We start from the raw sequence: 12,555 nt of genomic DNA on the forward strand, positions 1-12,555 counted from the left end.
TGCTGTGCTGTAACTTGCCCGTGTGGACATTGCTGGTGCAAACTAAAACCTCGGGTGTTCTGAGTATATTTTTGTGTGAGGCACTCAGATACAACGGTGATGGGAGCCATATAAACGGACAGAAGCAGGTTGGTTAAAAACGCACCACATTAAGTTTCCCTAAAATCTTAAAGCTGGTTCAGGAGCCTGTAATGAAGAGACTACAAAGAAATGGGGCAAAGTGAGGGAACCTCAGAGTTTCACATTAAGTGCCCTTGATGGAAAAATGTAAATTACTGCGTGATGACAACAATGGAAATACACTTCTACCCCGATATAACGCGACCTGATATAACATGAATTCGGATATAACGCAGTAAAGCAGTGCTCCGGGGCGGGGCGGGGCTGCGCACTCCGGTGGATCAAAGCAAGTTCGATATAACGCAGTTTCACCTATAACGCAGTAAAATGTTTTGGTTCCCGAGGACAGCGTTATATCAGGGTAGAGGTGTAGTAAGGAAAAGCAGCAGCAGCAACAGTTAATTTACATTTTACATCGGTTAGTCAAAAAAATACTTCTAGCAAGATCTGTATGTCTGCAGGTTTTTCCCCTTCAACCAAAGGCAGATGAAGGTTTCCCGGGGCCCTGGCCCAGAGCAAGTGGGAGGCCGCTCCCCACCCCTTCTGCTTGCAGCCCCGCCCCCATTCCACTCCTCCCTGTGGACCTGCCCACAGCCCCACCCCTCTCTGCCCCTTTTCTGGGGCCCGCCCCTGTTCCACCCAAGGTCCCCCCCACACTGCAGCCCGGCAACTCCTCTTGCTCCTTTCTGCCACCCCCGCCACACTGCGGCCCCAAGACTGGAGAAGCTCTGTCCCCATGCCACTGCCTCAGGGCCACAGAGTGGAGTGAGAGCTCCACCAGTTCCAGGTTGGAACGGGGGTCCGGGTGCTGGGGCTTCCCCCACCACCACCCATGCTTCTGTGGGGGACCAGGGTCGGGGCGCTGGGGCTTCTCCCGCACTGCTTGCCTGGCGCTTCTGCTGGAGAGGGGGGTCAGGGGCTGCTGGGGGGGCCTTCCCCATCCTGCAGCTTTGGGTGGGGTCGGGGGCCACTGGGCGGGGCGGGCAGGTTTGGGGGCTTCCCCTGCCCTGTCTGTCTGGCAACTGGGGCTCTGGGTTTCCACCACCTGGTGGTGAATTTTTTCCAGGTTCCCCCCAATTGGCCGGGGATCCTGGGCACGGGCCCCATCGGCCCAATGGCTAATCCGCCACTGCTTCTACTGGTACTTTTCTGTAACTAAGAAACTAATACTCATGGACACAATCAGAGCCTGACTCTGTAGCATTTTGTCTAACGATTGCAGGATCTGTACCTTAATCTGCAGATGAGCCTCTATAATAACTTTCCAAATTAAGGGGCCATCTAAACCAGATGCATTTAGAACAGGACTAAAAACAAAAAAGATACATTGATTCTGAGTAAAACAGAGCAACAAACACACTCCCTTCATTACTGATTCCCAAATCAACTCTTCAAATATACTAATTCGTAACCAAAATGATTCTTTCCTTATAAAATGAGATCTTCAGATGGAAGGCAATATTGAATGCAAAATAAAAGTTACAACAACAACAATAATAACCATTAAGAATAGGAAAAATGAATTTAAAATTGTAAACATGAACGACAACATGCTCTTCCATAAACAGAAATTAAAGCTCTGTGATTCACACCGTGAAAGGTTTAAAACACCCAAAATAAGCTTCTATGAATGTCTCAACAACACTTTTAAGGTTAGCCTTTCCCAGCAATTACCAGAAAAACCAGAAAGATTTATAATGCAACAGTCACCAACCTCAGATCATTTTTTTCTCCAGTGCCTACCATTTAAAGCTATAACCATTTCCACTGACTAGATTTTCTCCACAGAGTACAAAACAAAATACAGGTGAGTCACACTTCAGTGATTCCTTGATCTCTATTAGCTTCCCTTCATTCATCATCAGCAGTCATACTGATTGCATGAGTTCACCAATTATCTCTTGAAGCACCAGACAGGAGCTAAATAATCACAAATCACCCTCTTCCTCGAAGCAAGCATCATACTGTATTGTTGTAATCTGTCTTTAGGGCCTAAATACCTCAGGCATCAAACAGGAAAAAACTTGCTTTTCCCCCATTTCATACTATGATGAACCAAAACTTCTGTGACTGGAGCAATTTCTCTGTCCCAGGAATCCTTTGGACTTGTAGTGATGTACCTGCTACAGCAATAGATTAGGAGCAAATTGACATGTCCAGTCTATGCATTGGCCAGAGGATACAAAGTGCCTCCCACCCCACCTCAGACAACTGGAAATGAAAAACGTTCATATTTTCAGGCCAGCACCCTGTCTGATTACATGACAGGGAGAAGAATGGTTCAGATATTACTTTAGGAAGGGTAGCCAAAACTCGTGTCTTTACACTTTTTTAATTGATTTTAAAATATATTAAGTTTTGGCAAATTACAAACAGGTCAGCTGTAATATCTAGTACTAATCAATTCTTCTTAGTAACAGTAGATATATTTTTATTTTGTCAAATTCTAATATCAATTATGCAAACTAAGAGGATAAAACTAATCCAAATCAATTTAATATTTTTTTATTAATTTAAATGTTTAACAGCACTTTAATCACATATATCAGACCAAAAGGGATGTGGATTGAAAAAGTTGTGAGCAAATAAAAGGAGGATTTTAAAATGGGGAAAAAAACATCACCCTCTTAAATATAGTTTTGTTAATGGCATCCTAAATATAAATGTGCACTATCAACGCCCTCTTTCAGAAACCCAGGCACATGGATAAACCAAACGCAGGTGAACAGGTTCTGACTGTTGAAGTGATGCCTTCATTTTCCTGTCCGCACCCAAAATATCTCATCATTATTTGTAGGAACATTTAAAAGTCCACTGATAAATCTTTCAATCGTGACCGTCAGCTTTATACAAATAAATCCAGTCCTTCTCTTCCTTTGTGCCAGAGCCTGCATAGCAGAAAAATGAGGCTTGATTTCTCTCTCAAGTTTTACACTGGTGTCATTACATTGGCTTCAGTGGAGTGACATTCTATTTAAACCAGAGTGAGAGAAGATCCAGACTCATGGGTTTCAAGTATTACTATGAATTACTGTTTTCTATCATGGCTGTTAAATCTATTACCTCCACACCTAATTGTGTGATGAAGAGAGTCTTCCTTTTAAAAAATCGTTGTCCCTATTTTTAGTGGCTAATTCCACACCTGCCAAACTGTCCTTGTCTGACACAATCCTGCAGGGCTATTTCTGTCTGGTCATGTGGCACAAACTGTGCCAATCTGTGCTTTGCCCAGCACTAGTCAACTTTGCTATGACTCCCCTGTGTCTAACCACACAGTTAGGGTGAGGTAGGCTTTCCAGACAGTGGCAGTACCAATGAGATGCAATGGAAAGTCTTTTGAAATTGCTTGTGTATCCTTAAAAACAGTTCTCCCTTCTTTTTGTTGATGAGTAATGGGGAAGTATTGGAAACCCCAAAATAATAATACTGTTTAGTACTATATATATCCCGTTACACATTCCAAACACTATGCAAACATTCACTTAGTAATAGAGATGGGCATCTCCTGCAAAACAATTTCCATGAATATTTCCTCACATTTTTATATTACCCTCCCTCTGGCCACATACATTCACCTTTTCTATTATCTCCGGCCACATACATTCACCTTTTCTATTATCTCCTGGGAACATGTTAGCAGTCGCATTTTATTTGCACGAATATTTGCAGAAATTGAATTGTAAAGGTGCATGCATCAGTTTGTTGGAAATGGGTATGTGCTCATCTAGTTGAGGAACAGAAACAATACCATGTGACTCATCTGACCAACGACAATACATGCAGCAAATAATCAATATAAAATATATGAAGTGGTTTTTTTTTAATTCTCACAGTATCCCTGTGAGGTATGTGAGTAAGTCTCTTTATCCTCATTTTACAGATAGGGGGATTAAGACAGAGGCCAGATTCTTATCTCAGTTCCAATACTATAAACCCATTGGCCTTCTCTGGATTTAACCCAGTGTAACTGAGATAAATACGAGTCCCAGAAAGGTTATAGGAGTTGCCCAATGGCACACAGGAAATTAGAAAAGAACTTGGATTAGAACTCAGGGCTCCCTAACCTGTGCTTATTCCACTATACCACACTGATGCTTATGCTTCAGCTAGACTTACTGCAATTGCATGCCATTCCTATTACTAGAGACATTAAAACCTAGACTGGACATAGCACTAGAAATGACACCGTAAAAAAACTCCTGTATCAGCCCCTAGAGAATAGTTACCTAATAAGTCTTCTCTGGCTTAAAATTCTATGACTTGTGATTACAATCTGCAATAGAAATGATTTAAAAACAAATAGATTCATTCAAATTAAAGATTCACTTTATAAAAACAGAGTAAAAGAATATTACCTTGGCAGGTTCGTTCATCTGTTAGTAGTTTATAGCCCTTCTGGCAGCTGCATTCAAAGCTACCAACAGTGTTTCGGCAGAAATGGTCACAGCCACCATTGTTTACCAAGCACTCATCAATGTCTGTAAGGGACGGATGGGAAAAGATTAGTTTACTTTCTAGAATAATGATAGGAATATGCAAGCTTGTCCAGTTCCCAACTAGACAGCTGTCTGATTAGAAATAATATGTATGCAGTGTTGTTGTAGCTGTGTCGGTCCCAGGATATTAGAGATACAAAGTGGGTGAGATAATATCTTTTATCAGACCAACTTCTGTTGGTGAGAGAGAGACAAGCTTTTGAGTTACACAGACCTGAAGACAGAGCTCTGTGCAAGCTCCAAATCTTGTCTCTCTCACCAGCAGAAGTTGGTCCAATAAAAGATATTACCTCACCTACCTTGTCTTTAGAAATAATATCACCAAAACATTCCCTCTTCCCACCCTTATTGGCAATGCTAACAGAGGTGAAGGATTGAATGGTCTTGGAGACTGAACCACTCATAGAGGTGGTACCTTTAGATCAATCTGACTGAGGTACTTCGGTGGAAATAGGCAGGGATGCATATGCTTCTGCTGCCCAGACATACCTGCTCCTGTGGATACACAGAAGACTTCAGTCTCCATAGCTGTTGGTTTAGAACCTTTATTAGGAACTAAATTCACATGAAAAATTGAAAAAATGATTAAAAAATATGAGACACACAAGATGAGTGAAGTAATATCTTGTACTGGACAAACCTCCATTGTTGGAAGGGACAAATTTTCAGGTTTACACAGAGTTGGTCCAATAAAAGGTATTACCTCACCCACCTTGTCTCTCTAATATCCTGGGACCAACACGGCTACAACACCACTTAAGAAAATATGTGATTTTTGCCTCCAGTGTAAATACAGGGTCCACTGAATACCATTAGTCCCCGTGTCTACCTTTCCTAATTCTCTGTTAATGCAGGGTAGACTTTGAATTAGTGCACGATGTTGTTTGTCGCTTGCTTATGTATGCAATATTCGCATTAACTCCATTTGGGAGTCATGTGCATATATGAAGTGCAGGATCAAGTGTGTGTCACTTAAAATAATTACCGAAGTGTTGTGAAGGGCTCTGTCAGAACAGATCTGCTTCCTTTGTCAAGCTTTGTCTATTTCCCTGCCCCAACTTTTCTAAAAAAAGCTTTCTCCCTTCTCCATCCTGTTAAGCCTTGCATAACAGAACCATCATACTTCCCTGAACCTCCATTGCAATATTTGCCATTTTAGCTGTCTTCTCCCAGATTAAGGACTGTGGGTTCACAACTCATTAGAAAACAGCTAATTGTTAAAGGGAACAAAAGAGCTAACTATATGCCTTTCTTTGAGATTGTATACAACAGGCGAGGTAACATGTTTTACACACACACACACACACACACACGCATATTCTTCTGTAAAGGAAACAAGACCTGACATGATCTTGGAGAGTGATTTTCCCAGTGATCCAGGAAGCCTCTTACCAGCAAAACTTGGAAACTTTTAGGAATATCAATTGGCCATTTAAAAAACAAATCTTGCTAAGAGCAAGTCTAGGTGTTAAAAGAATGATTGCATAGAAATGGAAATCTGCCAAAGATATGAATAGGGCTGTTGAGTGAACTGGTGCAGTTAGAAAGAATTACTTTGATATATAGGAGAGAGAGGAAGATTTTGAGGTGATTTTTTTAAAGAAATGCTTGGTTAAATTATTATTAATACCTGTAATAAGCAAACAAGTAAATAAATCTTTAAAAAGACACGTAATTACTGTGAAAATGTAGGGTGGTACGTATAAGTAGTTATGCCTGTTACTGTGTAATATATACAGCAACAAAATATGACAGCAGAAGAATAACTGTGTTAGAACTTAAATCTGGATCATGTACAGTATATATAACTTTTAATCACTGAGAGCCAGATTCTCTCACTCTTTCTCTTAGGGTAGGTCTATACTTACCTCCGGGTCCGGCGGTAAGCAATCGATCTTCTGGGATAGATTTATCGCGTCTTGTCTAGATGCGATAAATCGATCCCGGATCGATCCTGGAAGTGCTCACCGTCGACGCCGGTACTCCAGCTCGGCGAGAGGAGTACGCGGCATCGACGGGGGAGCCTGCCTGCCGCGTCTGGACCCGCGGTAAGTTCGAACTAAGGTACTTCGACTTCAGCTACGTTATTAACGTAGCTGAAGTTGCATACCTTAGCTCGAAGTGGGGGGTTAGTGTGGACCAGGCCTTAGTAGTACCTTTCTCCAGGTGTAGTCCCACTGGAGACAACACAGTGAGGTACTATTCAATGTGAGTAAAGGAGGTAGATGCTTGCACTGCATTTGCAGTTAGAAGAGTTTTCTCATTTGATACTTATATGACAAGTACAAAGGAGGAAGACATTGTGATCCAGTGGGTTGATACTAAAAATTCTGGGCGTAAGGGTGAGCCTTACTGTGGGCTCGATTCTTAAACCCTATTATTAACGTGGAGTAGTACCTTACATTGCAAGTTGTCCTATTGATTTCAATGGGACTGTTCATAGAATAAGATACTACTCAATGGGAGTAATGGCAGAATCAATCCTTATGTGATTTTTGGAAGGCTAGTTGAATTCTTTGTGCGTAGGCAAAACACCTATAAAACTGAGTTAACAGAAGAAACCTTACTTGCATGCTACATGCAAGCTGAGCTTTCCAGGTTGAATCAGTGTAAAAAACAATTGGAGTGAGTTCTTTGGCTATACATTTTCAAACTTAAGTGCCTGAAGTCAGGTGTCTAAAACAGTAGCTTTAGGCTTCCAAATCTGAAAATGTTGGCCTTTAGCAAAGAGAAACCCTGGACTGCACTTCAGAAGATCATGGCCCTAAAGACTGGAGACAGATCCCATTTGATGTCAAATAGTGGCTAAAACAGTCCCGTCTCAATAAAAACAACAACAATACATCACAAGTCCTTTTGACTTATTTCCTCTGCAAGTGTTTCCAGTCTTATTAATGATTTTTTCCAATCCCATTCTGCACAGTTGGGATTGCTTTACAGATCTCATGATGAAAGACCATCACTGTTCAAGACCAGGAGATCCCAACCATCAAGCTTTTCTAGAGTATATATAACTACAGATTATAAAAATCTCCAAGCGGAGTTAAAAATCTTAGCCAAAAAGGAATTCCAGATTATACACCTCTACCCCGATATAACGCGACCTGATATAACACGAATTCGGATATAACACGGTAAAGCAGTGCTCCGGGGGGGTGGGGCTGCGCACTCCGGTGGATCAAAGCAAGTTCGATATAACACGGTTTCACCTATAACGCGGTAAGATTTTTTGGCTCCCGAGGACAGCGTTATATCAAGGTAGAGGTGTATGTTAACTATAACATGTCATGTGCTGTACACATAGTAGTTACCCATCATGAAGAAGGTATCTCTTACTTATGGTAAACACACTGTGATATCTGAGCTGCTACATTGCCCTATATTCTGAGCATATGTACTCTGAACAGGAAATCACTGCTGAGTCTCAGACAACATGGGGGGTAACTGTGGAGAAGGACTGACTGATGACCACTGTATTTCACCATGTTCAATACCAAATTCTAGTAGCATTTAGCTTTCCTTTCAGGGTCTGTGAAGATGATATGGGATCTAAATAAAACTTTCCTGAATCAGAGGGTAAGATCTTAAGCTGGTGTAAATCAGTGGAGCTCCATTAAAAATACAGCTTTTCAAATTTATACCAGCAGAGAATCTGGATCAGGATTTGTCCAAAGAAGAGAGAGTCCAAAGAAGGAGAACCTCTCCCCTATCCCCCACATGACTTTGGTCCTTTTTAGTCCTTTTAGTTGAAATACTGGCTGTGGGGGTGAGTTTTCGTGCGGCCTTTCGAAACCAGGACCTTCAAAACACAATGGAGGTCAAAACTGTTAACTGCAAAAACATTCTAAAAAGGATAAATAGCACCATGTCTCTGCTTTCACTGTATTTCTTTCCATGGGCATAACGAGATTGACAAGGCATGTAAAAATTATTTCACTCTATGGAGGGCAGAGCATTGCTGCATTTCACTTGAAAGTGAACAGTATCCAACCATATCATGTCTGACTGGTTCATATAAATTGCACCAAGCCTATATCCCCACTATTTTTCTTTCCACAGCTATAAATAACTCTTGTTATGAGGCATGTGAAAATAACAAATGGTCCTGCTTGTGTGAAAGGGTGAGGGCCCCATTTATCTTTAAACTGATTGGTGCCCAACCTCAGTGTGTCCAAGTGGCTGATGTGAATTGCACCAAGGCTCCAAAAAAATGTCTATCCTTCGCGGAATCTTCTATATTCACATAAATCATGGAAGGAAAAATAATACCTGGTGGGAATTGATCACTGAATACCCGACATTTAGGAAAATTCCTGCACTCATTATTCAAACATCCCAGTGAAGTTAATGGAGCTTTGCCTGAATGAGGACTATCAACTGCATTTGATTTCAGCGCGTATCATTTTCAGGTGGGAACAGAGATTACATTCAAGAGGTTTCAGTTCTCTCTCTTTTTCTCTTTCCACAGCTTTCTGTTCTGCAGTATCCCAAGGAATGTGAAAATGCAGAAATGGTGCACTCTTCCAAGGGGGTGGGTCTTAAAGTGCCTTGAAAACTGAAGTGTTTGGAGATTGCTTTGCTCAGACAACCTGCCATTCATTTCAAATATGCAGGCTAAGGTGTGTGATGGGTTTACAATGTATTAATAATGAAACCCCGAAGGCTCTTTTTTTATTGCAGTAAGTCAGCATCATTAAGAGATCCTTTACTCATCCACGTGATTGACACACCACAAACGCTGAATTATAAACATTGAGGAATATGTAGCAAGGTAGAAATGGAAAATACACTACAGATAAAAACCACTAGGGCATTAGAATTTACTAATCAAAGGAATATCAGGTCATATTTATTATTTTGTGGAAGGAGGGGCATAGGCAACAGCTTCTGCACTCAAGCTTCTAAATAAGTCCCATTAGCTCCCGAATTGTCCCATTTTTCTCTCTCAATAATTTTTATAAAATTAAGATAAAATAAAATTTTAAAATGTGGTTAATACAAAGGTAGAAAAATCATCTTGAATGATATCATTATACTTTAGGAGAAATAAATTTAACTATTAGATTTAGATATGGGCATAGATCAAAACTCCTGCATCCAAACAACCCAAACCATTGGAAGATTTTGGACCCAGAATCAAATTTTACAAGCTGCCCCCTATTTCTGTCTTGGGGAACAAACCAAAACCCTGTTTCTTTGGAACACCCCTGAAGTGGGGAAAAGTAAAGACTTTGCAGCTCAGGCCCATCTCAAACTACATTTTTAAGTTGCGGCTCAAATCCTGCCATTCTTCTGCTACTGCAGAGCCTACACCCTTTCGGACTCCCCTGCCAAAATCAGTTATGAAGGTTCAAGGGTCTGTATATGTGATCCAAATGCAGGATCAGGGTCTTAATCTTTTGCGAATGGCCCACTATTTTGGTGAATGAATCCAAGTACATTTTTTTAAATGCTGCTTTTTTGTAAACATTTTGTAAAGCTTCATCTATTCTTACAAACTAATTGTAGATGAATGGAGTAGGGAGAGGAAATACGATTCTGAAATGTAGAATTGCTTTATGCATAGGATTGTCCTCAATTGTCTTAGGAACTTAAACTGGGAGTCGGGTGGAGGGGACCGTTTTAAAAAAAGGAACAGAAAACACAAATGTCTTGTGATAAGTTGCATGACTTCAAATTGACCAGAGGGAACTGCCAGTCATTTGTTGTTTTTCTTTTCATGTTTTTGTGAAGATGACTGGAGATGACTGGTGCTGTGTGACTAAGATCTGCTCAGCATAATTCATGTAGGTTTGCAAATGTTTGGAAGGACCTGGTTTGCATCAGATTTGTGTGTGAGAGAGAGAGAGAGAGTGTGTGTGTGTGTGTGTGTGTGTGTGTGTTTACACAGCCAAAATTTTGCCTTGCTATATGCAGGAGAATAAATTAAAAAGTACAGGTTTTTTGGATATTATATAATTTAAAACTTTACATAAGCTGGTTAAAAGGCACTGAAAGGGCAATCAATGTGCAATCACCACTTCTCTCTTAGACAGATACCTGACAACAATTTACAAAGCAAGTTTGTATGCTGGAAGTGAGGCTCTTCATTTCAATGGCTGGACAAATATTTGAACTGCATGTGTCTGTCTAACCCTTTACAGTTTTAAAATGCTATCACACCCAGAAAACAATATACTCCAAGACCAAGCTCAAATGGTTACAAAAACTTCACACCCTGTGTTACATTGATTAATGACAGATTATCAGGACTAATAAAGCCAATTTTAGAATATCCATGACAGGACAGGGGAGGCAGAGGGATAGGAGGGGGAGTGACAGGAGGTACTGATACTCAGTCGGAGGGGGAGGAAACCAACCAGCTTCAGGCTGGAAAGGAGGGTCGCAGGGGTTCCTACTGGATTCCGGGTCCATTCCAGCCCCTCATAAGACTCATAGACTTTAAGGTCAGAAGGAACCATCATGATCATCTAGTCTGACCTCTTGCACATTGCAGGCCACAGAACCTCGCCCACTCCTGAAATAGACCCCTAACCTTTGGCTGAGTTACTGAAGTCCTCAAATCACAGTTTAAAGACTTTAAGTTACAGAGAATTCACCATTTACACTAGCTCCCTGCTCCTAGGTCCCGCAGCATCTGCTCCAGCCCCTCTGGGTCCTGCTCTTGCCTCTCCTCCTCCCTGGGCCCTGCAACATCCACTATCTCACCTCTCCCTCACCCCTTCAGCCCCCTGGTATGCATGAGTTTATATGGAGGTGGAGCCCCCATAATATTTCCATTGCAGAGGTGTTACCTCACACTTTCGCTGCCCCTGTCCTGGATAATTACATCTAATTTGTCCAGGGAGTGGACTATCTTGCTAATTTTTCCTAACAGTATCTCTTTTTCCCCAGGTCACTGTCGTACCATCTCTCTGTGTCAGGCCACGTCTACGCTATGGTGGCATAGCTCCGATGCCATAGTTATATGCTGCTGTAATCCCATAGTGTAGATGCAGACTACAGCAATGGGAGGGGTTTTTCTATCACCGTAGGGACTCCCCCTCCCTGAGTGATGGTAGCTAGGTCAACAGAAGCATTCTTTCATCAACCTAGCTGCAGCTGTCCCACAGCTATGGCAGTTAGGGATGTGGAGTTTTTCACACCCCTCAGGGCTGTACCTATGTCAACCTAAGTTTTAAGTATTGACCAGACCTTGCTCTTCTGCCTTTAAAAGTTGCCAATCATTTGAAAATCTTGTTACTACAATTGCCCTTGCTGATATAGATATTAGTCTTCCATACTTCCCAACATTCAAAGAGGCTAGAACGGGCCAGTCCTGCCCTCGTGGGGGGATGAGAGGCTCGTGTGTGTGTGTGTGGGACGGTGTTGGGTGCTATCCCTGGTGGTGGTGGGAGGTCCTGGAGGGATAAGGTGGGATGGAGGGAAGACCATGGGAGGGGAGTTCCAGAGTGACCCTAGCCACACTCACCCTGGAGTGGCAGCTCATGTGCCACCTGTCCCACAGGGCTGGCTGGGCTTGGCTCCCCACTCCAGGTGTCGGCCTGGCCCCAGTGCATGGAATTGCAATGCTGCTCAGGTTTGGCCTGGCTCCCTTGACAGGAAGGAAGGGTTTGTGGGTTAAAAAGGAACAATCCTGTGAAACATGGGACTGTTGGGAGCTCTGGTCTGCTGATGCGTTCTCTACTGAGTTGCTCCCACTGAGTTATGATAATACTTAGCTCTTGTATAGCATTTTTCATCAGTAGGCCTCCAAGTGCTTTAGAAAGGAGGCCAATAGCATTATCCCATTTTACAGATTGGGAAACTGAGGCACAGAGAATTGCTGTGACTTGCTCAAGGTCACCCAGCAGACTAGGGAATAGAACCCAGGGCTCCAAACCCATGCACTATCCACTAGGCTACACTGCTTAGGCAGTACTTCTGTCGCTGGGGCAGA

The 12,555-nt window shown here is 42.1% G+C and overlaps 1 protein-coding gene across 1 annotated transcript in view; it reads right to left on the reverse strand.

The window, feature by feature from the left end:
• The window catches only part of SCUBE1 (signal peptide, CUB domain and EGF like domain containing 1), a 306,573-nt gene that overhangs the window by 79,028 nt on the left and 214,990 nt on the right, over positions 1–12,555 (reverse strand). The window contains exon 9 of the mRNA XM_026652281.1: positions 4,476–4,598. Within this exon, the coding sequence (XP_026508066.1) occupies positions 4,476–4,598 (123 nt within the window). The remainder of the gene's footprint in view (positions 1–4,475; positions 4,599–12,555) is intronic.

The sequence above is a fragment of the Terrapene carolina genome, unplaced genomic scaffold (assembly GCF_002925995.2).
Source record: "Terrapene carolina triunguis isolate 2854851 unplaced genomic scaffold, T_m_triunguis-2.0 Scaffold112, whole genome shotgun sequence".
Classification (NCBI taxonomy): Eukaryota; Metazoa; Chordata; order Testudines; family Emydidae; genus Terrapene; species Terrapene triunguis.